Here is a 12,831-nt window from a genome sequence, read left to right as displayed (position 1 = left end):
ATAAAACTAAAGCAGAAAATGGTCCCCCAAAATTCAACCTGAAATAGACAAAAATTTTATTTAATTTTAAGAGTAGTCTTTATTTTAGATTAAGAGCTGTATAGTACAGAAGACAGAGTTATGTTAATTTTGGAGTTATCAGATACAGACTGTAGGCATGTGGCAGTGTCAGGTGCATTCTCATATTTTAATCCTTTTAATAAATCTAATCAGACATGACATAACTGTTACTTCGTAAGTAGAACTTAAACTTAACCACTGCTAGCAACTGAATGGTTTATTCTGCTAATCAGCAACAGGCATTTAACCAAATGATGCTTCTTAATAGTACAAAAACAGTGTTATATTTGCACCTTATGTAATTCAATGGTTTTAAACAGGCAGTTGGCCAATTTTCTCAGTAGAGATCATTTTCTCAACAAGTCAGAAGGGTATATTATTTCTGTGAATGCCATCCTGCCTCAAGATGAAGTTCTGATTATTTACTCAGCATTACAATTCTGGCATGACTCCTTTGCTTCCCATTTGATAATCAGAACTGTGTCTAGCATTCCAATAGAAGCAGATAGTCCCATTTGGAAAGCTGTCTGAAGTGAAATATGAGTTGTAGTCAGATTCTGACTTGGTTTTTTCCAACCCTGTGATAGACTGTCTCAGACAGTTTAAGTTGATAATACCCTCTGCTTTTTTAGATTATCATTGTTTAAATGTTTTTAGTTTATGCATTTTTATTTTACTGTTAAAGTATTTCAGGCATACAGAAAATAGTATCATAAATATCCATGTAACCACCATCTACAGATTTAACAGATAGGAACATTTTGCCCCATTTTTTTCAAATTTGTATTAAAAGAAAATATTCTATACAGTTGAAATACCTTTCCCTATACCATTCCCCTCTCTCCTTTCCCAGACGTATCTAAATAAACTGAAACTGAAATACACCCTTTCTTCCTTAGTTTTACATGTTTATTTCATTTGTATCCATAAACAATATGTAATAGTATTGTTGTACGTTTAAATTTTACACAAAGACTATCTCCATCTCATACAGATACGTGTCCATTGAGTTCATTCATTATAACTGTTGCATAATATTTCATTGTATTAATATACTACAACTATTTATCCATTCTCCTATTGTTGGATGTTTAGTTTGTTTCCTGTTTTTTACTGTTACAATCAATGCTGACATGAACATCCTAATAGCTGTCTGTTTTTGCAAATGTGCAGAGTTAGTTTAGCATATATAACAAGAAGTGGAATTACTGAGTTGTGTGGTATATACATTTTCAACTTTAACTAGATCTTGTCAAATTATTTTCCACAGTGGTTGGACCAGTTTTCACTCCCACCAGCAGTGTGTGAGTGAGTTCCCCATTTCCTCACATCCTTGCCAATCCTTGGTACTTTCAGACATTAACTTTAGTCTATTTGATGGGTATAGAGTGGCATTTTTGTTTTAATTTGCATTTCTCTGATTTCAAGTGTTATTTAGCATCTTTTTATATGTTTATTGACTGCTGGTGATTTGCCTGTTTATGTCTTTTGTCCGTTGTTCTATGGAATTATTTTTCCTATTGTTTTGTAAGTGTCCTTAATATATTCTTAATCCCTAGCTGGCTATATGCATTGCAGATATTTTCTTCCAGTCTGTGGCTTGTTTTTGAATTTTATTTATGGTATCTTTCTGTCTTGCAACAGTTTTTATTTTACTTGTATTTATCAGTCTTAATCCTTTATGACTTCTGCTTTTTGTCTTTCTAAAACAATTCTTTTCTATGCAGCAATCATAAAGATTTTCTTCCATATTTTCTTCTAAAAGTTTTAAAATTGCTTTTACATGTTCAGAACCTTAATCAGATTAAAATGTGTTGTTATGTATTATGGGAAATGGGGTTCTAGTCTATTTTTTCTCATGTGAACAACCAACTCTCCTGTATTTCCCCTGTTGACTTGTAAAGCTACCTCTGCTTTAAGTAAGTGAGTCTGGGGATTCTCTATTCTCTGTCATGGTTCTTTTTGTTTTATCTTGCACCAGCATTTCATTGTCTTACTTATTGTAGCCTTAAATTAATTCCTGATACCCGGTATGGGCATCCACTCCCATGTACCTTGTTTTTCTTCCTTTACCTCTTGACCCATTAGTTTTACGTATGATGTTTAGGTTCAATTTATAGATTCCGTGTGAAACTTTTGATTGGGTTTAATTTATAGATTAATCTAAGCAGACTTGACCTCTTTGTGATATTGAGTGTTTCCATCTATGAACATGGTATGCATATTATTTGGATACTCTTTTATATCCTTCAATAAAGTTTTATTATTTTCTTCATGAATATACTCCATATTGCGTGTTAGATTTGTTCCTAGGTACCTTAAAGTTTGTATTGCTGTGGTGAATGGAATCTTTTTAAGATATATTTTCTAAATTAGGCATTGCTGTTCTTTATGAATTCTGTCAATCTTGTATTCACTCTTTTTAATTCTAAACTTCTCTTGGACTTTCTATGTAAATTCTAGTGACAACTTTGTTTCCTATGAATTGTTCTTTATTAACTTTCATGTAGGTTTTCAGTATTCTTTCAGTATTCTTTTATTTCATATTTATATTTTAAATGTTAAATTATAAATTGGGTTCAGTACTCAAGCTATTTAAAAATAAGTTTAAATTAGAACTAAATTCACAGCTAAGTAGAAAACTCTGAGAAGCCTATCTGAATTCCATTTTAAGGCTATCATGTATATAAAATATTCTGCTTTTGGAGGTTATGTAGTAACAAAGGCAAAGAGAGACCAACCATTTTTATCTTAATATTTTAGAATATTCTATAACTTTATGCAAAGCTCATTATTTCCTCTTGTTTGTTTGCTTAGCATCCTAAAAGGAAGTCATTCTTAATATCTTTTTTTCTATACTTTGCTAATTAAGTGATGTCTCTTTTCTCCCACCATAACATCCAGTAAAATCACCAATTCCTTTCATTCAAAGAAATATCTTACAATAATACTCCAGAGAATAAAGATATGACTAGTAACTAAATTTCTATGTCAGTTCTTACTGCAAATAAAATAATCTAACTCCTTCTTGGAAATCACTTTCTTAACAAAAATTCCACCAATCAATCAATCAGTCACTATATCTCTGTATCTCTCTCTCTCTCTCACTGTCTTGCTCTCTTTTTCTTTCTCTCTGCATACATGCACACAAATCCACAGAATTGTACTCCATACATATAATATGCATTCTGTATATAGAGGTCAAGGAGTGAAAAGAATTTTAAAAATTTTAATTATAAATCTTGCTAAAAACTCAGATACTTGATAGAATTATTATGACATTTTCAGTTGAACTTGAAAATTAATATCATCATTTTTATGTAGGCTACATGTTATGACTTTCTTGTGTTCTTCTGTAGATTCTCTTTTCCAAGTTATTTATTTTTAAATTTCCAGACTGAAATGATTTTTACTAATTGAACAAATATTTTGTTTTGTAGCTATTTGTAAATTTTATTTAATTTGTAGATATTGTAGGCAGAAGTTTAAATTATCAACACTAAGAATTTTAGCTTCATTAATATGTTTTTTTCTTATTGCTGTTTTGTTTGGCTGTATTTACATTGATTTATTTCTAGTGATGTTTGAAATACATGGAGTGTTTTATGACATTTATTTCCTCTTTCCCCCGGGATTCAGACTGTAGATTCTACTCCACTTCCAGTTCACACACCAACCTTAAGGAAAAAGGGATGCACTGGTTCCACTGGCTTTCCACCTAAGGTACTCAATCTAATTATAAGCATGATGTGTTCTGAAAAAAAGAGAGAGAGAGAATGGATTTCTTCTGCTTTTTGTATTTGCTATGAATTTTACTATTGGTTTCCTCAAAATTACAAACATAAAAGCTAGGAAAGAAAATAAATTCTGTATGAATGGCAGTAATCACCACTGGGGAAGGTAGAAAGAGCATACAAAGTTTGTTTTGTTTTACTTTCATTTTCTTAAATTCAGTGTTTTGAAGTCTGTTACAGCAAGGAGTAGTGCTTGGAGGGTGTACTGTAGGGAAGGCATTAAGTTGAGGCCACTTGTGGAGGAATCTAAAATTGAGCTCAATAAACCACTGAGAAAGAGAAATGTTTAGAAAAAAATTCAGGTTTTTTTTTTTATTCCGCTCAACATGACAGTGACTGAAGTATAGTGTATGGTAGAACATGAAGATTTAGTTGCTTATCCTAAGTTCTTCATCAAGAAGGGATATAAAGCCAAGAGGCCAGTATGAGAGACTTGTCAAATAGGGTGACTAAGTATCTTAGAGGACTTTGCTGTGATCTATGACAGCAAAGACCCTCTTTTCCAAAAATTGAACAAAAGGAAAATGTGGATTCAAAACAGCCCAGAATTAATCTAAATACAAACACTATGGGAGTGAGTGTAAGGATCAGGTGAGGTGAGCATGCTTAGACATTTGTCTTTTCTGGGGAGAAGTTGCAGACATAGCACGGTACTTATCATGCTGAATTCCCAACCAGACTACCTAAATTGCAATCTCTGTTCCATCAATACTAGCTATGTGAGCTTGAGCAAAATATTTACCTTTCTCTGTTTCCATTTCCTTATCCAAAATGAGGATAATACTAGCACCCATCTCATAGGATTCTAGTGAGTTTTAAACAAGCAAAATATTTATAAAGACCTTAGAATAGTGTCTCACATTAGCATCATATTAATGTTTAAATAAACAATGATAACTTGATGAGGAAACTAAGCACAAGTACGGATCTTAGCAAGTTGAAGGTAATACATAGAAGACTGGTAAATAAAAGGTATAACTTTCATACCTGTAGAAGGAAACACTCTTCACTGAATAGCAGCATGAGAGGAAAATATGGTGACCCGGTAGTCTTAGCTGTGTAATAAATTGCCTTAAAAAAAATCCTCTTTTATTATACTCATGATTTTGTGGGTTGTAAATTCAAGAAGGGCTCAGTGGGAGGTTCTCACTAGGAGTCTCCCACGTAAGTGTCATCAAATATCAGCTGGACTGCAGTTGTCTGAAGTTTCAACTGGACTGTATGTCCAGGATGGCTCACTCTCATGACAGGCAGTGGATGCTGGGTGTCGGTAGCTACTCATGGTCTCTCCAGCATAATAGTCTCAGTCTTCTTACATGGCAGCTAAATCCCCCAGAATGAGCATACCAAGAGAAGCAGGTAAAAGCCCCATAGCCTACAGCAACATGGAAAGGTGGAAAATAGAGGTCAAAGATATATACTATAAAATGAAGTTTAAGATGCAGAACATCAAATGGTGTAAAAGAGAACATTGCATACTAATAAAGGGAATAATAGTTAAAGAAGAAATAATGATTGTAAATGTATATGGAGCTAACAATAAAGCCTTAAATTCTATGAAGACTGTGAGAACTAGAGAGAGACTCAGATGAGCAATAGATTGGAAATTTTAATACACACCCTCAGACAAACAATATAGTGGGGAAAATGCAAAGTAGAAGACGAGGGTTAATACCTGCATACACCAAGAGTTTTTATTAAAAAAAGGGGGAGGATCAACTATACAACAGTTAATTGTCAAAAGCCAGGAGTAAGCAGATGAGAAATCAGAATGACTGACCAACTGAAAAGATGCCCAAACTTACTAGAAGTTGGAGAAAAGCAAATTAAAGCAGTAATGAGCTATCCATTTACATTCGTGACGTAGATATTCCCATATTAGCAGGATACTATGACACATTATAAGTGTAGGTAGAAATATGAATCAATACCACCTTTTTAAAAGCAATCTAAAAACATTTTAATTAAAAATACATGTTAGTGCATTTTTATGATCTGATGATAGATATAAAAGAAAGGCAAAGAGCCAGCATTTATATATTGAAGTCTCTGAAAAAAGTGCCAGAGCAGTGGAAAATACTAAAAGCTATATTCAAGAAAATCCCCTGAAATAAAAGAGCACTTGAAACTCAGAAGGGTACACAGCATAGGTGAGGAAATCAACCCCCACAAAAACAAAACATAGTCTAGTAAATTACTGGTTTATAAAGAAAAAGAAAAATATTGGACTTTTAGGCAAAAAGTGTATGTCACTTAAAGGAAGAAAGAAAATGAGATTTTTATCATACTCTTCAATAGCAACACTATGCCAGAAAACAATGGCGTAACATATTTAAAATACCCAAGGAAAATGTCAGGCTTTTTCTCCCCTCAATGCCTTTATTTTTTTGACAACTTTATTGAGGTAAAATTGATATACAAAAAACTGCACATAGTTAATGAATACAATTTGATGAGTTTGGAATGTTAAAGATCTTTAAGGATTTAAGATTTTAAGGATAATAAAGTGTTCTTCAAAAATAAAAGCCACAAAAATGTATTAAGAACATGCAAGAACTCAAGGAGTCTTATTCCCACAAGTCCTTCCTGAGGAATGTACTAAAGCACACGCTTCAGACAACCAAAATGGTAAGGCAGCAGAGACCTTAAGACAGTCAGGAATGAAAAAGGAGTCTAGAGTGAATTGGAGAATTAGTTCAGAATCCACATAAAGCATTGCTGAACCATCTCTCAAAACCAGACAACTACCCCAACTCAGCTGTATGTTAATGTTGTGGGATAATTGAACCAAACAGACCACGAATCCAAGGACCCCCAGGCTCAGTGGTTGGTGAAAGGGAGGAGAAGTGTCAAACTAGAAGTAGTGAGATTTTGCAAAAAGTGAAAACAAACTGGTGAGACCCTAAGCCCCTTCCCCAGCTTCACTCCCAGAATGCTAGCAGTTAGGTTTATAGTCTCCTCCTTCCCTCCTTTCCTTGGAAGATGTCAATGGATTCTCTGAAGAAATTAAATGACCCAGAAAGATTATAGATAATAGCAGTTGATTGTGCCAATGAGATGGTCCAGTCCCTATTGATAGCTCACACATGTATAAACACACACACACACACACACAGACACACGGTCCCTATTGATAGCTCACACATGTATAAACACACACACACACACACACACACACACACACACACACACACGGTCCCTATTGATAGCTCACACATGTATAAACACACACACACACACACACACACGGTCCCTATTGATAGCTCACACATGTATAAACACACACACACACACACACACACACACACACCCCGAAAAACCTTCCACTCAGCTTTTTTTACTGCCTCATACTTCAATATGAACAAATTCCCAAGGATCAGCAGACATTTTAGGAAATACTATAACAAAAAGACCAAAAGAAACAGAAAAAAGTTTCTTATTTTCATTGAAGGAAAAAGAGACAATGCAAAAAGCAAAAGGGAACAAAAGGAATAACCAGAGCATAAGAAAAGTCTTTTGAAAGTTAAACATTTAAAAAATCCATTAGATGAGTTGGGAGATAAATTAGAGAAAATCTCTTAAAAGTATTACAAAAAGTTAGATAGAAAATTGGAGAAGTCAATATTCAACAAATAGAAGTTCCAGTAAAATGACGCAGAAAAAAAAGAAAAGGGAGGAAATTCTACAATAAATAATACACACTTCCCATAACTGAAGGACATGTTTCCAGACTAAGGAGTCCCACCACTTCCCAGCACAGTGGATAACAAATAAGTATTCCCAGCCACATTGTGTGAGTTTTCAGCATATTAAGAATATGAAGAACTTTTTCAAACCACCGAGGAGATAAAACAGCATATTCACGTGATCAGGAATCAAAATGGCATCATGCTTGTCAACAGCAAACTGAAAAGAACAGATGTAAAATGATTTAAAGCTAGAGTTTTTGATTCCCTGTCATATGTTCAATTCAATTTTAGGGGAAAATAATAACATTTTTAGAAATTCAGGATTCCTCTGAAACATATCAGCCCTGCTCTGCTTTCTAATAAGCAAACTACTAAGAAATGAATTCCACCAAAACAAGGGAGGAGATCAAGAAAGAGAAAGGCAGGGGACCCAAGAAGAGGGAATCTGACATGGATTGGTTAAGAGAAAGACTGAAGCAGGCAGCCAAAAATGGAGCAGAAAAACAGCTTCAACAGAGATGTCTTCAGGCAACAAAAAAGGGGGTAGAGGTGTCTTTAAACTCCCTTCCTGTTGTGTTTGACCATGTGGTAAATAGATTCAAGGGGATTTTGTAGCTATTTTGGAGAGAGTGGAGAGAATTAGAGACTTAGAAAATTAAGTTTAAAAAAGGGAGAGCTTTATTAATTTCAGAAAAAATAAAAAAAATTACACAAGAAAGATAAAACTGTAGTATACATCTTGACTCATTATTGAGTAATAGTTCTAAGGCCATAATAAATTAAACATTAAATATAAATTTTAACTGAAAACTACGCTATAACAATATTGGGAAAATGAAGAGACTAGGTGGTATAGCAGTGCTAAACCTTTCTGTTCCATAATAGGTAGTCAATAGATAATGTCTCAAATCAAGAAATGGCAATATAGGAGCTTTTTTTTTGCCAGAAATGTGGGGATATATTACAGAAATAAGAAAATAACTAAAAGGATTAAAGGAAATTGCCCCTAGGAAGGACGTATTGGGCAAAGGGGTACTTCTGTTTTCATTATAAGGATTGTGATGTTATTTTTTTAAACTATATGCATGTATTGATTTGATTTTAAAAATTAAAAACACATATATAGAAAATGTAGGATTTCTTTGTGACTAGGTAATGAAAATAAGATCTCAAATCACAATCATCAAAATATTGATGGACTTTACTACATTAAAATTAAAGATGTTTTGTACATTGAGAGTATTGTTATAGGTGGTTAACAAGTGACGACAAACTAGTAGAGGATACTCACGTTGTTTAACACCAGTAAGGAACTCATTTCTAGAAATATGTAGGAAATTCCTGTAGCTCCATAAAAAAAAATATGAGAAATCCAGTTGAAAAATTGACAAACAATATGAATAAGTAATTCCCAGAAAAGGAAATCCTAATGGTCAACAAGCCTGTGGAGAAATGTCCAACCTTATTATTCATAAGTGGAGAAATTAAAATTTAAAAAACTTAATAATTTAAAAATTATTACTACCTTATACTTACCAGGTCATCAAAAATTAAGTAAGTAACATCAAGGATATAAAGAAACAGGCAGCTTCATATGCAGCTAGTGGAAGTTTAAACAGGAACGGCCTGGCAACATGGAGTGGACATACACACGTGACCCAGCAGTTTCATTCTTTTAGGGAAGTTTTTATTCAGATCCATTAGGCAGCATGACAAGAGATGCTTGCTGTTGCATATTGTAGCAGGGAGTTGGAAATAGGGGAAAGACGAGTAAAATATGGCTAATGTGTAACAAAATCACATTTATATAAATTACGAACACTCAAAAATATCTAATTTATAAGGATTTATACATACCAAGGACCTGTATAGGTCACATTAGATTGGGTGACAGCTTTCATGGGGTAGGGTTGGGAGTGGATCATCAAGGATGAATAAAAAATAATAATAATAAGGCAGAATAAAACTGGAGGGGCCTCCACAAAGCTCTGATGATAATATTTCATGAACTAAATATTAACTCAATATTGTACACCTGTTGTTCCTCCTCAAAAAATAAAATAAAATTTACTTCCATGTTTTTTTAAAAGATGAAAGATTGAATCTACAATTGTCTCAAAGGTGTTTAGAAAGAAAAAAAATTACTTAAAAAAATTTTTTAAGAAAGTCTTTCTTGAGGTAAAGAGTCCTTTACTTGTCATTTATTAGTGTAGTATTCTAATTATCTACAGCTATTAATTTGTAAGCTTTCACTGACCATTTGTTCTACTTTGTTCTCACATCTGTTAAAAATATTTTACCTTCTCCATTGACTAGCTTGAAGTCTGCAACACTGACAAAATTGGAATAGAAAAGAACCCTTCTTCTAGTGACTTCTTTAAATTTTGAGGTTATAGTTAATTCTCATTTTACCCAAAGTTATCACATACTCTAAAATTAATTTGGCTACATGCTTTAGGTTTAATGCTGCTTTTACTAGTCTTTTTTTCCCTCCTCTTCCATCTACCTTTTGTGGAGGTATTAGAAATCAAATATTGACCAGGAGACAAAAGAGGAGATCTAAGAAAGATCCAGAAGCCAGGTAATCTAGACACTAAGATTGAATTCACCTGCCTTTTTGTTACTATTCCTTGTCCCCTACCAAAAACAAATACAACTGAAAGCCTGTTATTATTGCCTAAAGTTTGATGCCATTAGAATCATGTTAATTATATGTTACACTGTCCTTAGTTGGGATTAGTAAAACATGGGCCATTCAATTTTCAGTAGTAAATCATACCCACCACCCACAATTTAACCAGCACCTGCCAGTTGGATGGTTAGTCACAAAATTAATGCTCTGCTAAAACATTGTTTTTCTTTCCTATTGCAAACTCAGTTAAAATTACATCCTGAGTAGATGTCTGGGGAAAAAAGTGTTTTGTAAGTAGTTTCTTGAATACTGAAATACTATTAAATTTGTCACAACCACAGTGTCATTTCAGACATGTCCTGTTATCTTTTAGAAGAAGAAAAAAAGAACAAATTTACCTTGAATAGTTGATTGATTCTTATTTCATTATAATAAAAGCCTATAGAACCAATCAGTATCAAATTTTGCATCTTTTGCAGTAATGTATTTTGAACAATTGAAAAAGCACTCAAAAAATTTACTCTGATCCTCAAACTGCAAAAAACTAAGTAAAAATTAGTATACAGGAAAAAATGTTGAGCAAAATTTTATGATGTTAACAAATTAGATATTTGTATTTTTATCACAGGTGTGGAGGCCCGTAGTCTTGACTTAAGTATGTCTTACACAGTCTCTGGGGTTTTTTTTAGGACTATATTTTTTAATTGTTTTAAAATTATCAAACTTTGACATGCAGAGTCAGACATATTGGGTTCAAATTTTAAAACTCAGCCAATAACTGTTCATGAGTAACTTACTTAATCTCTCTGAGTTTCAGTTCCTTCAGTTATACAAAGAAATAATACATATCTTCCCAGGATCGTTGTTTCCATTAAATGAGATGGTGTATGTGAAATACTGGCACAATGTCTGCACCTTGGTTGGTGCTCAGTCCACATAGTGGAAATTACAGAACCAGTATAAAGATAGTCTGTATGCTGCTTAGACTAGAGTAAAATCCCAGTGCTACTTTGAAACTGACCAAAGGTCCTGAGAAGCTTCTGGAATAGAATGGTTTGAGGTTGGATCTAAATTTGAGTCTTACCCATTCCAGGGCCCTAAAAAAGGTGATCCGCTTTTCTCCTCTTGATTTTTTAAAATTTCTTTGTGGTGTACAAGTCATATATCCCAGCTGATAAGAGCAGGATTTATTTTTAACTTAAGTTTTAAAGCTTTGAATATTCTCTGTAGTTTTTTGTTAATATGGTAAGTCTCAACTGAAATAAATACTGCTTTAAAACTGTTTTCCATCAGTAGTCACATATTAATGGAATATAGAATAAAGTTTTTACTAGTTTAAATCAATCACACATGTAAAAGAGAAATACTTGGTCAAATTTATTTTCAGTATATGTTATATAAGTATGTTTATAACATACATATATAAATATGTTTTGAATGCTTACTCTGTGCTAGTACTGTTCAAAAGACTTTGTTTATATTAATGCTCATTTAACCACCTCATGAAGTAGATATTGTTGATTCTATTTTCTAGAATGAAAAAAGTGAAACACAGAGGAGTTAAGTAATTTGCTCCTAAGTTCACACAGCAGAATGGTAGAGCGGTAGTTATAATTCATTTATTATTAAAACATGCTAAGAGTTGATTTGGAGAGGAAAGCGTTCTAGAGAGCTAAAATCTACTTGGTTTACCACCACATAGATCAGACAAGACAGAGAGAAACTTTAACTGCTGGGTTTTCAGTAAGAAATTTCAGCTGCCATCTGTCTCTGGAATAATATACATGTATTTTTGTCTGCTCAAGTGTAATACTGCATGCTTCCAAGGGAGAAAACATATTTGTTAAGCATATTATTTGTTCTTGGTCCCAGAAAATCAAATACATGATTTATAGTAGGGACAGGAATTTTAAATTATTCTTTGTTCTTCCTAAGAATGTATAAAATCATATTAAAGGTCTTCATTTGTATAGGTATCAGTATGCAAAATTTCACCTAACTCATTGCCAAAGAATAATTTGAAGAATGTATAAAAATCCTGAAGTCAATTTATGAGCAAAAAAAAGCTGCAGTTTATTTTATAACTTCTCCAATGGCATTCAAGAGCAATTGAGTATCATTTAACTTCTTATAATATTATTTTTAGCATAATCCAGCTCAATATTGCCTAATAAAAATATTTAAAGAGTATTAATTATAGAAAGATGTGGTGAGAAATGAAAAGAATTCATTCTACTCCTAATTAGAGAACATTCTAGCAACTGGTGTGGTTCACAGGGATTCATGTTATGGAAATCCTTTAAATAAACAATGTGTATGTTTTTATCAATTTGTTTTGCAGCGCAAGACTCATCAGTTTTTTGTCAAATCTTTTACTACTCCTACCAAGTGTCATCAGTGTACCTCTTTGATGGTGGGTTTGATAAGACAGGGCTGTTCCTGTGAAGGTAAGAATAAAATGGTAAGAAAATGTGACTTTAGAGTTCTAACATTTACTACCTAATTGTAATCAAATAACTTTATTCTCTTTAAAAGATATATAAATGTTTGTTTGTCTGACTTAATCATTTGCCTTTCTTTGGCTAATAAACTGAGCACCTTGCTAAAGTCTGTTGAATATTGGAGACTGGACAGATGGTGCTTACAAAACATTTTC

The 12,831-nt window shown here is 33.0% G+C and overlaps 1 protein-coding gene across 14 annotated transcripts in view; it reads left to right on the top strand.

Annotated features, from left to right (window-relative positions):
* Window positions 1-12,831, top strand: part of CDC42BPA (CDC42 binding protein kinase alpha) — a 239,828-nt gene that overhangs the window by 194,545 nt on the left and 32,452 nt on the right. For all 14 annotated transcript variants that reach the window (XM_010973651.3, XM_045509462.2, XM_010973659.3 and 11 more), the window contains 2 exons: window positions 3,700-3,783; window positions 12,517-12,622. In XM_010973651.3, the coding sequence (XP_010971953.1) occupies window positions 3,700-3,783; window positions 12,517-12,622 (190 nt within the window). The remainder of the gene's footprint in view (window positions 1-3,699; window positions 3,784-12,516; window positions 12,623-12,831) is intronic.

This window comes from Camelus bactrianus, chromosome 23 (genome assembly GCF_048773025.1).
Source record: "Camelus bactrianus isolate YW-2024 breed Bactrian camel chromosome 23, ASM4877302v1, whole genome shotgun sequence".
NCBI classification, from domain to species: domain Eukaryota; kingdom Metazoa; phylum Chordata; class Mammalia; order Artiodactyla; family Camelidae; genus Camelus; species Camelus bactrianus.
The sequence above is the reverse complement of the archived record's forward strand: the minus strand, read 5'-3'. Positions and strand labels throughout refer to the sequence as shown.